At 35.5% G+C, this 19,243-nt stretch overlaps 1 protein-coding gene across 3 annotated transcripts in view; it reads right to left on the bottom strand.

Annotated features, from left to right (window-relative positions):
• Cntn6 (contactin 6) overlaps positions 1 to 19,243 on the bottom strand; it is a 346,549-nt gene that overhangs the window by 114,609 nt on the left and 212,697 nt on the right. For all 3 annotated transcript variants that reach the window (XM_031382777.1, XM_031382779.1, XM_031382778.1), the window contains exons 6-7: positions 9,525 to 9,728; positions 7,458 to 7,560 (exon numbers count right to left, since the gene is read on the bottom strand). In XM_031382777.1, coding sequence (XP_031238637.1) covers positions 7,458 to 7,560; positions 9,525 to 9,728 — 307 coding nt within the window. The remainder of the gene's footprint in view (positions 1 to 7,457; positions 7,561 to 9,524; positions 9,729 to 19,243) is intronic.

Here is a 19,243-nt window from a genome sequence, read left to right as displayed (position 1 = left end):
TTTTTTTTTTCTAATCTGTTTATGAAGCTTCCATAATGATTATATTTCATTTATTGAGTTTTAACTTTTTCTTAATTTCAGTGTCCTTGAGGAGTTACTTACTCATGAGGCTTAAGTATTATCCTCCTCAGAAACCCTCACTTCTCATTTCAAAACTACACATTCTAAATACTTTGTCTGGGATTTCAACAATTTCCTATCTTTGGACTTGGCTATTAAAGAGTTATGAGTTTTAAAGGCATAAAGTACTTTTCTGTTTCATATTTTGGCTTTGTAATTTAGGTTGAGTTGACATTTCTTTAAATTTTATGGGGTGCTGAAGGGATGGCTCAGTGGTTAAGAGCACTGACAGCTCTTCCACAGGTCCAGAGTTCAATTCCCTGCAACCATATGGCTCATGACCATCTTTAATGGGATCCAATGCCCCCTTCAGGTGTATCTGAAGAGAGTAACAGTGTACTCACATAAAATAAATAAATAAATCTTTAAAATTTTTTATGGGAGTCTTCTTATTAAGTGGTCTTGCATTTTATCACTCACAAGAGTAATAACAAAAATAACAACAAAATTCTATCATATATTTTAAAATGAAAAGTAGGAAACAACTCACTTTAATAAGGCTAAAAGCAATAAAATAACTAAAATACTTATACTTGAAAGAAGAAGCTGAAAAGTATGATAGCTGACATTAATAAGAAATAAATGAGAAAAGGAAAGTTTCAGAGAGAAGTAAAGAGGAAAGAATGAGTTGTGTTTGTTTTTGTCTTGACAAATGATTTTATTAATTTCACTCCAGTCTTTGACTACTCTTCCAGCCATGACCTATATAGAGACAATTCATGTACAAGTCATATATTATAGTACTTAGTGTATGATAGACTTTAATTTTTTTCTTGTTTTTGAATAACTGCAACATTCTATCTTGCCTTTTATCCCTCCAAACTCTCCTTTATAACCCTTTACTTCTTGTTCTCCTTAAAATTCATTATTTTTGTTGTAAGTCTAAATATTCATATTTCTAAATATAACTTGACCAGTCTACATGATGCTATTTTTATGTATGTTTTTTCAGGACTGACCATTTTGTATCAGAGAACTAGTTGGTATTATTTTCTCTGGGGAAAACTTTTTGGTTTAAGAATTAATAGACAATGTGTGATACATCTGTATGAGCAGGTTCCTTATATGTATAGGTGCACACGAGAGTCAGAAAAATTACAGACTGTTGTGATCTGCCTAATGTGAGTATTGAGAACTGAACTCTGATCGTTTGGAAAAGCAACAAGTTCTCTTTGCCAATAGATTACATCTCTAGCCACAGAAGCTAGATTTATTTAAAGAGGTAAAAAAAATTATGATATTAAGACAAGATAAAGTGAATGTAGAAAAAAATAAAGACAATTTTTAAATGGCTATTATTTCTTCCTCCTGTGGACAAAAACAAAAACAAAAAACAAAACATTCAATCTCTATGCATGTTCTGTGCTGTTTAATGGTGTGGAGAATTTCTTTGAAGTTGAAACCTGTTAGTGACCAGAAATGGCTATTTACAGGTTGAAGTAAATACTGGTTTTCCTAACAGTGCGATAGGGTGATTGCTCATCAATGGTTTTGTTTAGTTTTGGTTGAGTTTTTTGTTTATTTGTTTAATTTTTTGTTTGTTAGTTTAGTTTGGTTTTACTTTTTCTTCTTTCTTTCCCTTTCTCTCTTCTCCCTTCCTTCCTTTTTCTTTCTTTCTTTCTTTCTCTCTCTCTCTCTTTCTTTCTTCCTTCCTTCCTTTCTTTCTGCATATTTGTGTGTCAAAACAATGAACACATGAGCAATCCTCAAACTTTTCCTGACAACTTGAGCCCAAGCACCCTAAGACATATAGCCTAGTATAAAAGGCATTACTTCTGGGTAAGTGTGGCATAGACCATTTCTAAGCAGCCTTAGTTTTCTACCCACTGTTTTTGACTCTGGGATTACAAGTCTGAGGAACAAGGAAATCTTCCTTAAATTGGTAGGGAGTAGAATCTTAGCCATTCTGTATCTTGGACATACAGTTCTCTATCTTAGCATCCTAACTCAGCTTCACTCACAGCTGGTTTTTTTCCTTTTGCAAGAGTTTGGGTTGAAGGTTGGCTACTTGTTTCACCAGTATAAAAGGAGGACTAGAGGTTTACAATATAAAATTCTAGCTCCTTCATTGGGGACCCTGTACTCAGTCCAATGGACAGTTTGAGCCTCTACTTCTGTATTAATCGGGTACTGTCAGAGCCTCTCAGGAGATAACTTTATCAGGCTCCTGTAAGCCAGCACTTGCTGGCATCCACAATAGTGTCTGTACTTGATGATTGAATATGGGAAGGATTCTCAGGTAGAGCAGTCTCTGGATTGTCCTTCCTTCAGTCTCTGATCCATAGTTTGTCTCTGCAACTCCTTCCATGGATATTTTCTTCCCCCTTTTAAGAAGGAATGAAGTATCCACACTTTGGTCTTCCTTCTTGAGTTTCTTCATTTCTACCTTCCCTGGCCAATACGGTTTGATTTGTAAAATATCACTTGAGATGATTTATCTTCTGCACTGCTGTCTGCTTTTATATAGGAAACATAATACACTAATGCAAAGGAGGAAAACACTAGAGTTGTTGGGTTTAGAAGTGTATGCTAGATGCATGATTCTCGAGAGAGAGGAATGAGAAGGGGCAGCAGAGGAATCACATCCCAGGTTGAAATTCAAAAGGATGGGAGTAGAAAATACATCACAATAGCCTAAACTAATAGCTTAGGCTAATAGCCTAAAAATAAGCTATGTAATGGCCAGAAGAATGACATGAAAATTGACATAATCCCTAAATTTTAAAATAATCCCAGTTTTTTTTAAACTTCTGATATTTTCTTTATTTACATGTAAATTTCTCCATTCCCAGTTTCCCCTCCAAAAAACAAAGAAACAAACAAAAACAAACCCCTCTTGCCTCCCCCTTCCCCATGCCTGCCACCCCGCCCTCTCCCACTTTCTGGCCCTGGCATTCCCCTACACTGGGGCACAGAACTTTCACAGGGCCGAGCTCCTCTCCTCCTATTGATGATTGAATTTGCAATCCTCTACTATACACATGTGCAGTCCTTGGTTGGTGGTTGAGACCCTGGGAGCTCTGAGGGTAATTTTAAAATTACTGACAGATACTAAACTGTAGCTCACTCAGCTGAAAGAACACCAAGCAAGGCAAAGGAAGGCAATCATATTTCCAGGATGAGAGTGAGATGTCATAAATGTGTTAGTGAATATGGGACATTCCAAACCACTTCCCAAATGTATCCCTACAAGAATATACACACACACACACACACACACACACACACACAAACACACACAAACATGCACACAAGCACAGAAATTACCTCTTTCTACAACATAGAATATTTGCTAATAATATGAACTGGTAATAAAAATGTTATTTTCTTTTCTCTTTTTTTATTTGCACTTGTCCATCATATCCAGTTGTTGCTTCTCTCTGGGACTCTATTTCTACTCCCTCTCTCACACAAATATGAACAATCATGCATCTTCTAGAATACATACGCGTAAGTACTGGCTTAGCTAATTCAGTAATAAATGACTGAACTCATTCCTGTCTGAGCCACCAGTCTTTTCTCATTGCATTATGGACTACTTTTATAAGCCATCGTTTATAGAGAGTTTATTTAAAAATGACAGGAAACCTATAATTGTAACATCTATTTTAAATACTAAAAAAGTTGATTTTATCTTCAGATTATTAATTATACAATAGATAAATATATATGTTTAAATATTGTAACAAATTACCTTCCTTTGAACAAATGCACTATTTGTTAAAATTATGCCTATGCATTTTAAAGTTAGCATATTATTTGATAAATGTTTGTTATTTTTCATAAATCTTACTTCCCTAAAAACAATTAGCAAGCATATATAAAACCCTGAGCGGGTAACTCATATTTGAATGGTTTCTAAAGTTTGACCAGCAATTCTGTTTCAAAACTATATAATATGCATTTATTATATAGGGCATTTTAAATTCTCCTTCAACCTAGAGGATACTTTGAACTTGTGGTTCCAATGTGAATATACTTCAATTCAGTATTAATAACAGTTTAATAAACATAATCTTGGTATTGTTAAATCACATCAAATAAATTTGAGTAAGTGTACTCTATAAAACCAGTTCTGTCATGATGAGTTTTATGAAGTATTCTTACAGAATCTTCACTATCTTTTTAGTTTTCATTTAATAATTTTTCATGTGAAAATAGTTTTTTGTATAAGATTAACAATTAGCCTAATTTCTCAACCAGAATAATTTTATTCCTATATGAACCTATTTTTAATTTTTATAATGAAAATATAGTTTTTTTCAACTCAAGTGTTCCCAAGTTAGGTATTGTTGGTTTATTTTTTATAAAACTTTTAGGTATTTTTGGTGATTTTAAGATTATAAATTTTATCTCATTTAGGGTTTTAGCTTTAAAACTGTTGTTTCTGTAATCACTATGTGAATAAAATTGAGATTATTGTTTTGATCCAATTTGTTTCATGGGACTTAAATTCCAAGAGTTCATTTGCATGATTTTTATGGATTTTTTAATTCATTTCTTCCACAAACTACTCATGAAATTTTTAGTATTAACATATGACAAGGTCGCAATCATGTCGCCAAATGGTGACTTTAAAAGGCAAGGTAAGTAGTTCTTGCCTATAATTCATTCTATTCTCCTATTTTCTAATTTCTTAAGAAAATGATCTGAAAAGAAACACAGACCTTAAGCATTATTCCATGTTGATGAAATATTACCTATAAATACAGGCAAAGCTTTTCTTTACCATTGATTTATTTATGCAATGGTGAGAGAGGAATAAAATTGGGGTGGGTAAAGAGAGCTTGTGTGAGATGGGTAGAGAGAAGGTAGAAAAGCAGAGAAGTTAGGAGGAGAAAGGTAGAGACATTAGGAGAGGGAGAGAGGAGAGGGGAAAAGAGATGAGAAGAGGGGAAATCAGGAAGTTGGAAAGAAGGGAGGGGTAGTCATGACAATGGTTTACACGGAGTAAAATATCATTTCCACTAATTAGGTTTTAAGTTTTCAATTGGTTTAAACACTACAGAGAAATATAAAATGACAAAAGCAATCCTGGCATTATGGGAACACATTGCTTTCCTTTGGTTCCTCTCCTTTTCATACAGGACTGACTCCCATCATTTCTTTCCTTCTATAGTCTGATAGACAGCAAGACAGAGAGACTAATGTGCTGGTGAGAAAGGAAAAACCACAGACACTGAAACTAATATTGTAGTTGGAACACTTCCATTCACTGAAATACTGGTTATCCAAATTGGAATGGATTTCACACCATGGATTTAGAATAATCCAGTGAATATTTACTGGATAAATGATGGCACTGAACTAAGTATTTTATATGTGTTATCCATTACCATTTCCCCTGCTAACATTCTAGACAATCATGCTAACAATTCCTGTTGGATGAGAATACGAAGATTCACAGAAGTTATAAGCATATTGACTAATGACTGCATAGCTCTTGAGAGACTTTGGAATCTAATTTTTGTCTTCAATTATTTTAAAAGCAGTTACCTTCTATTTACTCAAATGCTCCTAACTAACTTGAAAGGCAGGTCACTCAGTAATCTATTCTAAGCTTCAGTTTCACATACATAATCAAAACTATCATTTGGTACAATTTGAAGGAACATAGATGATCTCATATCATAAACATTTTGCTATAGAGGCTGAGAAATAAAAATTATTTTTTTATCAAATTATTGAGGAATAGCCTCAAGCAATTTCATAGTTTTGCTTTTATTATGTAATTTTTTAAATTAAGAAATACTTCCCAGTGCTAGAGAAATGACTCAGCGGTTAAGAGCACTGGGTTCAATTCCTAATACCTACATGGCATCTTACAACTATCTGTAACTCCAGTTCTAGAGGATCTGACACCCTCACACAGATATACATTCAGTCAAAACACAAATGCATGTGAAATAAAAACAAAATGACCTTTAAAAGGAGCATTTTCTTTTTACAAATATGACAGACTAGTGTTTTTTCCTGGAACTCTATTTCACTGATTTTCATTTAAAAATAATTTGATTGATATTATTGACATATTTTTGATGAATGGTGTCACTATGATTCTGAGAAAGTTTAGAATGGTAGAAGTCATCATGTCTCAAGGGCCATACAAAAAAATTATTTATGTATTGTCCAAGAATCATTAATCAATCAATAGGCATTCATTGGATAAATTTAATTTGGCTAGTTTTCCAAAACATATTGGAAAAAAAAACTTATGTAAAAAACAAACTATGATTGTTTCATTTTAAAAGAAATTGATCATATAAGAAGTCTAATTCACAGATGTATGCAATGTTATTTAGGGGAAAAAACCCTGAGTCAGCAGACATTTTTTGTAATGCTGAGTATAGGGAGTTAACAAAAATGTCTGTTCATGTAAGGCTGTTTTTCGGTGTCTGGTAAATGGATCTATATTTTATCACTGTGAGGATCACATTAGAAAAGAATTTTGGATTAAAGATAATCCCTTATTGCTCACATTCAAAAGTTATTCTCATATTACTTAGGACACGTTCTAGAGATGGGAAAAATAAGTCAGAAGTGGGATTTCTGAGAAGTGGTGAAATCAAACTTTGTCTTAGACCAGAACAGTAGCCCATAATAAGAACTTAATGCAACGAATAGCCAGGTAACTCATGTGTAAACTAGTGTTTGAAAACAGCTGAACCAGCTCATCTGTCCACCCCTTTTCCTGGTGTTTACTCTCACTTTACAGGCATCAAAATAAGATTTTAATATTATAGAAAGCAAAGGAATTTTCTTGATGTTCTGTGCTAAAGGTGTAGAGGTTTTGCTGGCTTAAAGGCATCCCAACCTGTTAGTAAAACACAATTATCTGAATAAATCCAACTACCTAAGGCAAGTTGGGCTCGATTCTAATTATCCATTGTGAACAATTGGATGTTAATTAATCTTATTTTGAAGGAAAGTGGTTCAAGTTTTTCATTCATAAGAATTGCTGATTAATTAGGTATGGGGACACTCCAAGCAGTCTATTTCTAGGTGTCAGAGAAGGATGTAGGGTATGTCAAATGCTCAATGATTTGCCCACCATCTTATGCAAGTGAACATTTCCTCTGTCTATAAGTGTGGTACATGGGGTATAATTTATTCCGAATAAATCACCAGCCCTAATCACTATCAAAATATTAGACATGTTGTTGTTGTTGTTGTTGTTGTTTAAATTCCAATCAGAAAGCCCCACCATGCCCAGCACTTGATATCTCTTTAGTAATTTCCCTTAGAGCAATGTTTGAATAATAAAAAGGTTTTTTTTTTTAAAAAAAAAATTAAATCAACCATGACAAAAAAAACAAAACAAAACAAAACAACCTTACTTTCCAAGGGCAAAGCATTCCAGTTTTACAGATGAATCCTTTGCAGCTTGTATTGTTTCAGGAAAACGCACTTCAATCTTTGGCTCATATTCCCCCATGACACCTGTTAAATACCAAAACAGCTAGCAGCATTTCTGGAGAATAGAAGTTTCCTATGAAGTAAATGCTTCATTAACCAAAATTTGACTCTTGGATTTTAAACAAAGTTAGGGCTTCCAATAATGAGATGGATCCATGCTTCTTAGTTTTCAACAAAGGACCTTAACTAAGGACATTCATTTCCATCCCCATTTTATGGAACTCATGGGGCCAGACACATTGGTCAGAAGGAAGATTTAGTTAATACTATCAGAAGTCTGGTACAACACCACAATCCAACATAGCACTATTCTGCAACAAAACAAAGTAACTACACAACTGAACTTTACATATTTATACTATAGTCAGTGCCACAGATTTTGCAGCAATGTTCATAACATGTTTGTGAAAGTTCTACTTTCACTGTTTTAAGGTTTTAATAGGAATTATTAAATTAAGGTTAGAATAAAGCAGTGTTCTCAGATGTCATAAACACACTCTTTGCCAGAAAAGTTACAACTAACAAAAATAATTCTAGGTTATTTTCATCTGAATTAATAAATGCTATATTGGGATTATTTTAAAATTGCTAGTATTTTATAAAGGGAGATGATAAACATCAGTACAACTTATTTCTACCACAAGTAAATGAAATTTGGATTGTCCCTAAGACTATGAAGTGCAGAAATCACAATATAAATACATATCTAACTTCCAGACCTTTAGTATTTCAATGTCTCTAACAATGCTAATTCTGAAGCTAAATTGGCTGCTTTTAGTTTCCTTTCCCCATTTTCTGAACAACTGGTAACTCTTACATGCCAACTCTTAGAGGAGCTAATTGACTTACATTATACACAATGTTTACAATGTACTTTTACCATTAAAATGAGGAAGAGAGCAGGGGGCTGGGAGAAGAGAGGAATTAAGATGGGGGAAGTAAGAATTCAGAGCAAACAAAAATAAAACAGGAAAAATGTTGTATAATTTCTATGCAAATTGTTAGTTTATGCACTTTCCCACTCATGAGCAGAGTTATCACAGAACGGGAGAAAATGAACTCACAAATCTAATGTTTGCTGATATCTAAATAAGACCCTTGCAGGAATATTTGAATAGTTACTGGCTCTGAAATCGTTGCCATGAAAACTCTGGGGAGCTAGCTTCATAGTTCTGTTAGCTTGATTATCATTATATCCTTGCTTGTCTTAAACTCTTCAGGGGGGGAACAAAATTCTATGAGGTATTGCCTTTCAAGTTCAAAATCTGATAATAAAATGAACTAACAGATTTTTTATCTTTACATATCCCACTGTGAACATTTAATTAGAGAATCAACTAGAGGATTTTTTCCACTTAGATGACTTTCTAGCTCTCTAAATCTTGCATCAGCTCTGACTCGTCTAAGCTACAAAGCTCATCAGAGACCAATCTGAGTTCCACTCCTCAGAGACATAATTTAGTATGAATCTTCCACGCCATCATTCTTTGGAATGCTTTGCTTTCCCTGGGCACAATATTTCTTGTTTTCCATTTTGCCAGCCAGGTAAATGAAGGGTTAGCAACAGCAGCAAAATAATGGCAAGGATGGAAAAGAAAGAGGACAATAAGAGAGGTTGCAAAATGTGTTCATCAATTCAGTATGAAAATTTGGCAACATCCACATCACACAAACACACACGCCAAGTCCCCCCAGACAAACATCATTTTTTACACACCAGTCCTTAAGCAATGAGAAGACAAGCTCTTCTGGTGCCAGAAATGAAATGGCACAGTATACCCAGAAACATGTAAATTGTACCATGTGGGTATTGAACTACAAAATTCCATTTCCTTAGTTTAGTAATGTCTCATCTCCATTGTGTGCATGAATTTCACCTCAACTCCGTGATTTTGGTTCCAGTTAAAAGAAGAAAACAAAAGGCTCTGAAGACCTGCCCACAATGTAAGAGTCCCAGAGAGGAGTCTGAAGATAATTTACGTTCTTACCATCAGTGCGCAGCACTAAAGGTGTGGGTGGACCTTGGACACTTCTATGGGCCTCTTTGTTTGTGACAAAGCACGTATAATTGCCCACATCTGATGGTTCTACTTTGGCAATGTACAAGTTCCCTGTGTCTTGAGATACAAATCGTCGCTTGTCTTCTTGAACATACAAAGGGTTATCGTTGAAGGTCCAGGAATATGATAATTCTGAAACAGAAAAAAAATGCATTATCTCCACTGCAACTATATCTATAAATTCTTACAAATGTATCAAATGATAAATTCAGCATTATGTTAAATCATTATAATAAAAGTATGCCTATATTGGTCTAATTTATAGCTACTTAGAGTAAATAGAATATTCCCTATATTCACTTTAAACCTCAGTTTGGAAGATACAAAATTCCTTCTCATTACCATTTTCTTTTGGTTAAGGATACAATGACAGGATATTTAGAGAATAAATGGTAATTTGCCTTAGAAAAATTGGCGGAATATATAAAGCTCTGCTGGTTAGTAGGGTTAAGGTAATTCTCTAATGCTACTCATTTCAAAGCAGTGTTTTGCAGTATGTTTTGAGAAGGATTATGCATATTTAAGAGTTGTAGTTTAAATTTTAATTAAAATTTTTAAGTTTCAATACTCTAGATCTTGAGTTCATTCTGAGAATGGAATATAATTTCTGGGCAGATTTCTGTAATTGTATTAACACTCTGTAATAAAGCAAAACATATGCCTTATGGAAACAGCAGTTCCTGCTAACAGAGAGGTGTGTGGATAAGCGCAACCTGAAAGAGCATGTGTTTTGACAGAGGCATTATAGGAAACCTAGCTGAGATGATTAGTTTTAAATGTTAACTTGCAACACATTAGAATCAATTGGATGAAGAGTCACAGATGAAGATCTATTTAGCTTATTGCCATGACAGTAAGAAATTAATTGTTATCTGACAGAGCCCACTATGGGCAACATCATTCCTTGGGCTGACCTTGAACTCAGAGATCTGCTTGGCTTTACTCCTGGGATTCAAGGAGTGTACCACCATGACTAGACTTAAATTTAGCTGGGGAGAATCTTGACCCAAATTCCCACTCCCTTAATCTGAAATCTCCTAGAACATAGGATTCATTCCATTCTACTTCCTGCTACACCTTTAGTACTTGAGCCATGTAATTTGTATTTTTTCTTCTTCAGCTTGCTGAGTTTTATTAAAACGCTCCTCATAAGTAAACTTTAGTAACCATACAACAACATTTATACCAGGCTTCTTTTTTCAAAGCAATTAATATGAATCTCTTCACCTTAGCCTCAGGCAGACTCTTCAGTCAATGGGAAAAAGCAGGCACATTCTTCATCAAAATAACACACAAAAACAGTCTCTATGCCGTATACTGAAATTCTTCTCCACTGAAAATCTAGGGCCAGGTCTGCACAGTTCAAATCACTCTCAGCAACCAAGTCTTCAATATTCATACTGGGATGGCCTATTAAACCCCATTCAAAGTACTCCAGTGCTTTCCAAATCCAAACTCCCAAACTTTATATTCTTCCAAACAAAACATGATCAGTGTTATTACATCAATAGCCCAGTCCCTAGTATCAACTTCTGTCTTAGTTAAAGTTTTACTGCTGTGATAACACAAAATGACCAAAACCACTCTTATAATGACAACATTTAATTGGGGCTGACTTAGAGGTTCAGAGGTTCAGTCCATTAACATCAAGGCAGGAGCACAGCAGTATCCAGGCAGGCATGGTTCAGGAGGAGTTGAGAGTTTTACACCTTCATCTGAAGGTCACTAGAGAAAGACTGGCTTCTATTAGCTAGGAAGAGGGTCTTAAAGCTCATGCTCACAATGAGACGTTTTCTCCAAGTCTAAACTTACTCCAACAAGACCATACCTCCTAATAGTGCTCCTCTCTAGGACAAGCATATACAAACCATCACACCCACTTCTAACTATGCTATGCATTCTGCTGGAATCCTATATAAAAACATGGAGGAAAAAAGTCTTTACGCTTTGCCAGCTTGCTTTCACATCCCTAGTAAGTCTTTTCCTTCCCTGGAATTAGAACCTACCACTGTGGGATTCCAGTGTATATTGAAGACCAACTGCGACATCCATCCACTTGGACTGAACTACTGTTGCATCCTCGGTCCTTCTGTTCATTGTCAGTCATTGTTGGATTGGATGCCTGTGCAGCATGCATTCTAATAAATACCCTTACTTCGTGTCCAGAGATGTTCCTCCTATAAGTTTTATTACTCTGGAGAACTACAACTAATACACATGCCTACATTGTTTATTAGAGTATTAAATTTATAACAGCAACAGAAATTATGCTCAGAAACATGAGAAGTATACTGCAATGTCTGTGTTCAGAAGAGTCATTTCAGAATAATTACCTTCATGAGGGAGAACTGAAAGAGTAATAGACAAGTACATCAATATAGCATACAAGACACAAGAGAAAGAAATTCAAGGTGAGAGACAAAATGAATTTCGTGTATTAATATTTAATCATTTACTATTTCTTTAAAATGTTTATATGTAAATTTGAATTTCATAAATAAATATGTACTGAATAAAAATATACACAGATTTTAAGTGTTCATTTATATGAGGTATAGATATTATATATGTCTGGAGCACACAACCCTCAACTAAAATATTAACCATTGGCATCTTTTATAAATGGTCTCATGTTTCTGTCAGATTAATCTTCAACTATAGGAACCACATCCTGATTTAAACTATTAGATTACCTTTGCCATTGTTTATATTTAATGAAAATGGACTTTAGATGTGTACTTGAATTTGTTCATTTTCTTTAATATTTTAAGCATTCACTTATGTTACTATACTATCCATATATTCTACTTATTACTAAGTGATAATTCATTTTATAAATATACTGCATTGTATTTGATGAGTTTATAAGTTTTTTTCTAGTCTTTCTAGTCTGGATCATTATAGATTAGAGTTAGTTGAAAATTATTATGACTGTCTATGTTCATTTTCATTTTCTGAGAGAAGTTATTAGACATGAACTACATGACTAAATATACAAGTAGCTTAAAAATGTATCCCAGTTTCAGGCAGCTTGATATCTTTATTTCCAACAAAAGACAGCTCTGGTTTTCTGCTCTCTCTCTCTCTCTCTCTCTCTGTCTCTCTCTCTCTCTCTTTTTCTCTGTGTGTATGTGTGTGTGTCTTTCTGTCTTTCTCTCTCACTCAAACACACACACAATATATTGTCATGGTTTTATTATAAGTCTTTGAGTATACACAAATATTCTTGAAGAATGAAGCTTCATGAATGTATGAAATTAGGAATACTATGGGAAATGTGTAGAGAAGTATATCTAAGAAAATAGAAAAATATATTTGATTATAATGAGATTTCCCAAATTAGGGAAATAAGTCCATAGTAACAGAGTGGAGAAGAGAAACATTAAACAGTTAGGCAAATAAAATATCCTCGTGTGAATAAATATTTATACACAAGAAAGTCAGGGTAACCAAAGAATAGTCCATGCAATCAATGACCTCTTGTTCAGAGAGAGGTCTTGCATCATTGAATAGGATAGATAGATAGATAGATAGATAGATAGATAGATAGATGGATGGATGGATGGATGGATGGATGGATGGATGGATGGATGGATAGATGGATGGATGGATGGATGGATGGATGGATGGATGGATGGATGGATGGATAGATAGATGAATGGATGGATAGATGGATAGAGATAGGGATGTTTTTAATCTTAATGTAGAATCAAGACACTATATATAGCAGCTGTCTTTCACAGCTGTAAGGAGATCTTTTGAAAAATTCTTTACTAATTATGCTGTCCTATACTCTCTTTGAACTCTCAAGTATTGGGAGACATGAGTACCTATTAACAGTGATTTTAAATTAACTAGTGTATGTATAGTGAAAACTTTAGCTGAAATAGTAATAAAGAAATAAATATTAAAAAGATATGGACTCCTCCAATAAGATCATGGTGATGGATAAGGTTACTTGTGAATTTGATACAACTTAGAATCAACTAGAAGATATTATCTTTTCTTTTTTTAAAAAAATAATTATTTTATTTATTTACGTTCCAGATGTTGTCCCTCATCCTGGTTCCCCTTCCTACAGCTTTTCATCCCATTCCTCCTCTACTTTGCCTCTGAGAGAGTGCCTCTGCCCCCTGGGAATGTCTCTTCTCTATGGCCTTAAGTCTCTAGAAGATTAGGCATATCCTTTCACAATAAGGCAGGAGAAGGCAGTCCTCTATTACATATGTGCCAGGGGCCTCATGCCTACTATTTTGTTGGGGGCTTTGACTCTGGGTGCTCCCAGGGGTCAGGGTTAGTTGAGACTTTTGTTCTTCCTATGAGGTTGCAATCTCCTTCAGGTCCCTTAATCCTTCCCCTAACTCTTCCATAGGGGTCCCGGAACTCAGTCAAATGGTTGTCTGTATATATCTGTCTCAGTTAGCTACTGGTAAAACCTCTCAGAGGACAGCCATCCTCGGCTCCTGTTGGTAAACACATACCTTAGCATCAATAATATTGTCAGGTTTTGGTGTTCACTCATAAAATGGATTCCAAGTTCGGCCAGTCATTGAACGGCCTTTCCTTCAGACTCTATTCCATTTTTGTCCCTACATTTCTTTTAGATAGGAACTATTCTATGTCATAAACTTTGATAGTGCTTTGATAAACCTCTCCCTGTACTTGGGGACTTGTCTACCTACTGGAGGTTATCTCCGCAGGTTTCCTTTCCCCACTGTCGGACATTTTGGCTAAGGCCACTCCCATTGAATCCTGGGAGTCTCTCACCTCCTAAGTCTCTGGTGGTTCCTAAGGGGTCCTCCAATCCAGACTCCTAGAGGCTGAATATTTCCAATCATTATTTTGGACTTCTGGGCTTCTCTCCTGTTCCACCCCACATATCTGATCCTTCCTCCTTTTCCTTTTGGCCTCCCCTCTCCCACCCAGATACCGCCCTCCCGCTGCCTCACATGATTATTTTGTTACCCCTTTTAAGTGGTATTAAAGCATCCTCATTGGGCCATCTTGTTAAACTTCTTATGGTCTGTAGGTTTCACCATGGATATTCTGTACTTTATGGCTAATACCCAATTATCAGTGAATTCATACCATGCATGTCCTTTTAAGTCTCAGATGCCTCAGTTACTGTTTTGGCCTGTGGCCATGTCTGGGGTGGAGACACAGCTTAATTATGTTAGCTAATATGAAAAGATCCATCCCACTGAGAACAGGACCTTTCCCTAGGAAGAATGTGCTGAATTGTACGAAGTCAAGAAATCAAGTCAGCAATAAGTGAGCCGGTGACTATGCATGATCTCTCTCTCTCTCTCTCTCTCTCTCTCTCTCTCTCTCTCTCTCTCTCTCTCTCTCTCTCTCTCTCTCTCTCTCTCTCTCTCTCTCTCTCTCTCTCTGTCTCTGTCACTGTATCTTTCTCCTTTCTGACATCCTGGCTGCTTTCATGTTCCTATTGTCATGCTTCTCTTAATATGATGTATGAAGACCTATGAGCCAAAATCAACTATTTTTCTCATAAATTTAACTAATATAGACCCCCATCTCTCTGTATCTCTTTGTCTCTCTTCTGTCTCTGTGTCTGCCTTTCTCTCTCTCCACTTCAAAAAAATTTCAAGTACATTTTTCAGGAATAAAGATATGGTGTAGAGCCAGGCAGTGGTGACACACGCCTTAAATCACAGCACTTGAGAGGCAGAGGCATGTGGATTTTTGGTAGTAGTTTTCCTAATAGGTGTAGAAAATACACAACATTTTTACTAGCTGTATAATGTTTCGGCCACACTGGAATTTAAATTTTCATGTTCTCTGTATGTAAATGGAAATAAAAATAAACACAAAAAGGCAGTAGTGTCAGAAGAGCTGCATATGGGGATGAGTGTCAGCTCATAAAAGAATGATAACTCTTGTACTGTTACTTCAAACTGCTCATGACAGAATATTACATTTTCTTCAGGCATTGATTCCCAATCTGATATGCATTCAAAACATTGTAAAATCTACAAAAGTACAGATAAGTAATTTGGCTTCTATTGTTCAATTTAGTTCTATTCCATAAACCTATCACACAATCTGCTTTGTTAACCAAGTCCATGGGATTTAGGAAGCTGAGTTTTCATGTTATATTTATAGGAGACTTTAGTAAGAAAGAATTGATCAACCTCAAGTGTAACAAGAAATATTGGACAAAACATAGCCAATTTTAGAAGCTACGTTAGGAATAAAATAGAAAAATGAGAACCATGTATTTTTAGCTACAGATAAATATATGCAAAGACTAAGCCCATCCCAAATGTTGACAGGGTAAAGAAAAGGCCGTCGGACCACAGAAGCACAAGACAGAATTGAGGCTGGTGAATGGGACAGGATGTTATTGGGTCCTTGAAATAATTAAGAACAAAGTTGCCGGGCAGTGGTGTCTCAGGCCTTTAATCCCAGCACTTGCGAGGCAGAGGAAGGCGGATTTCTGAGTTCGAGGCCAGCCTGGTTTACAGAGTGAGTACCAGGACAGCCAGGGTGACACAGAGAAACCCTGTCTCGAAGAAAACAAAAAAAGGAACAATGTTACAGCTTGAATGTGGAATGCACTAAATGTTTCATTTCCCAGTCTAGCACTGTTGGGAGTTGGTGGAATCTTTAAAACTTAATAAGTGCCTAATGTGAGACTTCTGCAGTTTGTATGGCATGCCATAAAAGTGACCGAAGCAAATCTGTCCCTTTATTTGTCTTTGTTTTTGTTTTTGTATTTATTCTGTAGTTATAAGGAGAGCAACTTTACTTCACACACTTCCATATTATCCATATCCCCAATATTGTCTATGGCCAAACAAACAAATAAAACAAAATAACAGAAGTCAAGAACAGCAACATCCAAACCAAAAAAAAAAAAAAGAAAGAAAGAAAAGAAAAGAAACTTTTTTTCCTTTTGAGTTGAATATCACCAGAGTTTGTGAGGGTGATGGAAATCTATTGGTAAACTTGAAAGCTATGATAGGTGATTGCTAAGGTGAAGAACGAACTCTTTCTGACATTAGATATGATCAGAAAGAGAATGAATAATTGTGATTATGGATGCCCCAAAATATTTATGTTATATCTCATAGGTAGTAACCCATGTGGGAATGGTCTAATTCATCTTCAGTATTTTTGTGTCCCTAGGAGTTGATGACTCCCGATCATGCATGCATGATACAGGTGGGTTTTCATTATCAAAACTATACCTTAAATTTTTTCTCCTTTTCTCAGAACTACTGAACATTCCTTTACTTTTGCAAACTCATACTGAGGACATTCTACATTCCCTGTTGAATCTTTCTTTTAGATAGCTTTATTCACGTCTATCTCTTCCTCAGTCCAGTCTACTCCTCCAGTTCCATCAAATAGATACTCAAAGACTTCATTCTGGACCACAGAAGTGTCTAGATAGGAAAAATTTCCTCAACATAAAAAGAAGGAAAAGATGTAACTGGGATTCACCTATTCTCACTGACACTTATCTTTTGGACATCTTGTGAAATAAATACAATCTTGAACAAATTTCCAGTGCCATGTCTCAGTTTAGGGATCCTTTTTTCAAGGCCTTTTAGAGCAAAGAAGCATGCCTTAGCTTTCTGAAAGCAACATAACCTTTTCCACTTCACAAAAATTACAGGTTGCTGTTAGTGCCCGAGAGATCTTTGTATCCATCAACCTATAATCTTGGGACCTTAGACTATAATTTTCTTCTCTCCCTCAGTGAATTCATTTTTTATCTCAGATACTCAGACTTTCCCATTTGTTCCCATGTGTAGTGTATCCTTCTTCACTAGTGGAATATTTAAAACCCTTTGGAAGAATGAGAAAATGTATATATAGAAAAACAACAAAATGTTAAAAGTACTTTAGTTTCATCCATCCAACAACTGTCTTCTAAAGTTAACTGGGAATTACTAAAATACCCAATATACTAAAGAGGATGCTGAAGACTCCAGGACAAAATTAAGTGTCAGAATGAGGCTGTTATTATTTGTAAGCAGTATAAGCCAAACCTAAATTTTTAAGATGCCTAATCCCTGGTCTTCTCTTAAAGCTGTCTTTTGACTCTTCTACAATTACCTCTTTACTCCACTGCCTGGGCACCGAATTCCTTCCAAACTTCCAAGATCTAAAGTCTAAAGGTGAATGGTACTTACTGTTCTTTCCATACTTCATTGACACCATCTATTTCTGTGATATCAGAACAATCTAAAAACCTGCATAAGATGTCAGGCTCGTATGTCATTTGAAATAACTCTAAGGTTTATTGCTAACACTCATGGTAAGTCAAATACACAAAATCTTGACGAACCTCTCATTCTTTCTCCCCTAAAAGCTCATTTAAAAGCTAAAGCTCTAGGTGCAGAAATACACATTCTTTGACTGAAACTTGGAGCTAATGTAATTGCTCTAAGACAGGAGTCCTACAGGGGTTTCATCTTCAAACTGAAATGTATGAGATGTTGTGGTTGTGGTGGTAGTGATGGTCATGGTGGTGCTGGTGCTGATGGTGGATATGGTTGCTGTTGTGGTGGTCTTGGGGATGGTTGTTGTAGTTGTTTTGAGACAAGGTCACAAGTATCCTATCTTGGTTAATTGCCCTATCCAGCTATGATTGGCCTTAAACTCTTCATCTCCTGGCTCTAATGGCTGAAAAGCAATTACCTACACTTAGGTACTACTTCATACAGAGACATTGGGACTTTGCTGTGAGATTGTATGAGCTAAAACCATCAGAAGTTATACCTGCAATGTCTTCTTATCATGTTCATCCAAATGTGAGTTGAACAGGAATGACTCAAGTGAACATGCCAAACAACAGAGAAAAGCCTCTTCCCTACAGGAAGAATTACAGGGAACTTAGTGAAGCTGTGAAAAGAAAGGTGGACCTCCCTAGGAAAGAGCACACCAATTTCTTTTCCTTTTTCCAGGAAGCCCTAAAAACATAAACAAGTAATAGTGTATGGACTCAACAGGTTATATTTGGAAATATGTGTATACACACATATACATATGTATACAAGGGTAACAAATGAAAAAAGATGTCCACAAATTTGAAAGAGTGTTGCGACTTGTGAATGGGAGGATGTGAAGAGAGGAAAGGGAAGGGAGAAATATTGGAATTAATTACAATCTCTAGTCTAAAAAAATAACAACAAAAAGCTGAGGCAGTACAATGTCAGTATACTGGGGATGGAGACATAGTTCAGTTGAAAAGGTGCTCAATAAGCAAGTATAGATGATATAGTACTTTGGATTCAAATGGTATTACCAAGAGCCACATAAACTGAGTGCAGTGAGGACTTGGGATGCACATTCCTTGTTTATTTTGAAACTGGAGATGCTGTAATATTGTGGTATTATTTACCTCTTCCCTCATCCTGGCCTAATGTGAAATATATATATATATTCCCTGATCTCTCCTGGCTAGCATTTGTAAGACAGTCTATTCTGAACTTCTTGTAAATAAAAGCCAGCAGAGATAGAGAACATCTGTAGATAGAGAAGTTTCTGGGTTTTTTTTTTTAACTTGACATGCTATCATAAGATACTTGTCAATCACTGTATATATGTGATAGCTTAAACATTTAGTTTTAGACATGAGTTGTAATGTTACAACTCATAACACTCCAAATTCTTAC

This window comes from Mastomys coucha, unplaced genomic scaffold (assembly GCF_008632895.1).
Source record: "Mastomys coucha isolate ucsf_1 unplaced genomic scaffold, UCSF_Mcou_1 pScaffold20, whole genome shotgun sequence".
NCBI classification, from domain to species: domain Eukaryota; kingdom Metazoa; phylum Chordata; class Mammalia; order Rodentia; family Muridae; genus Mastomys; species Mastomys coucha.
This window is presented reverse-complemented; position numbering and strand designations above follow the sequence as displayed.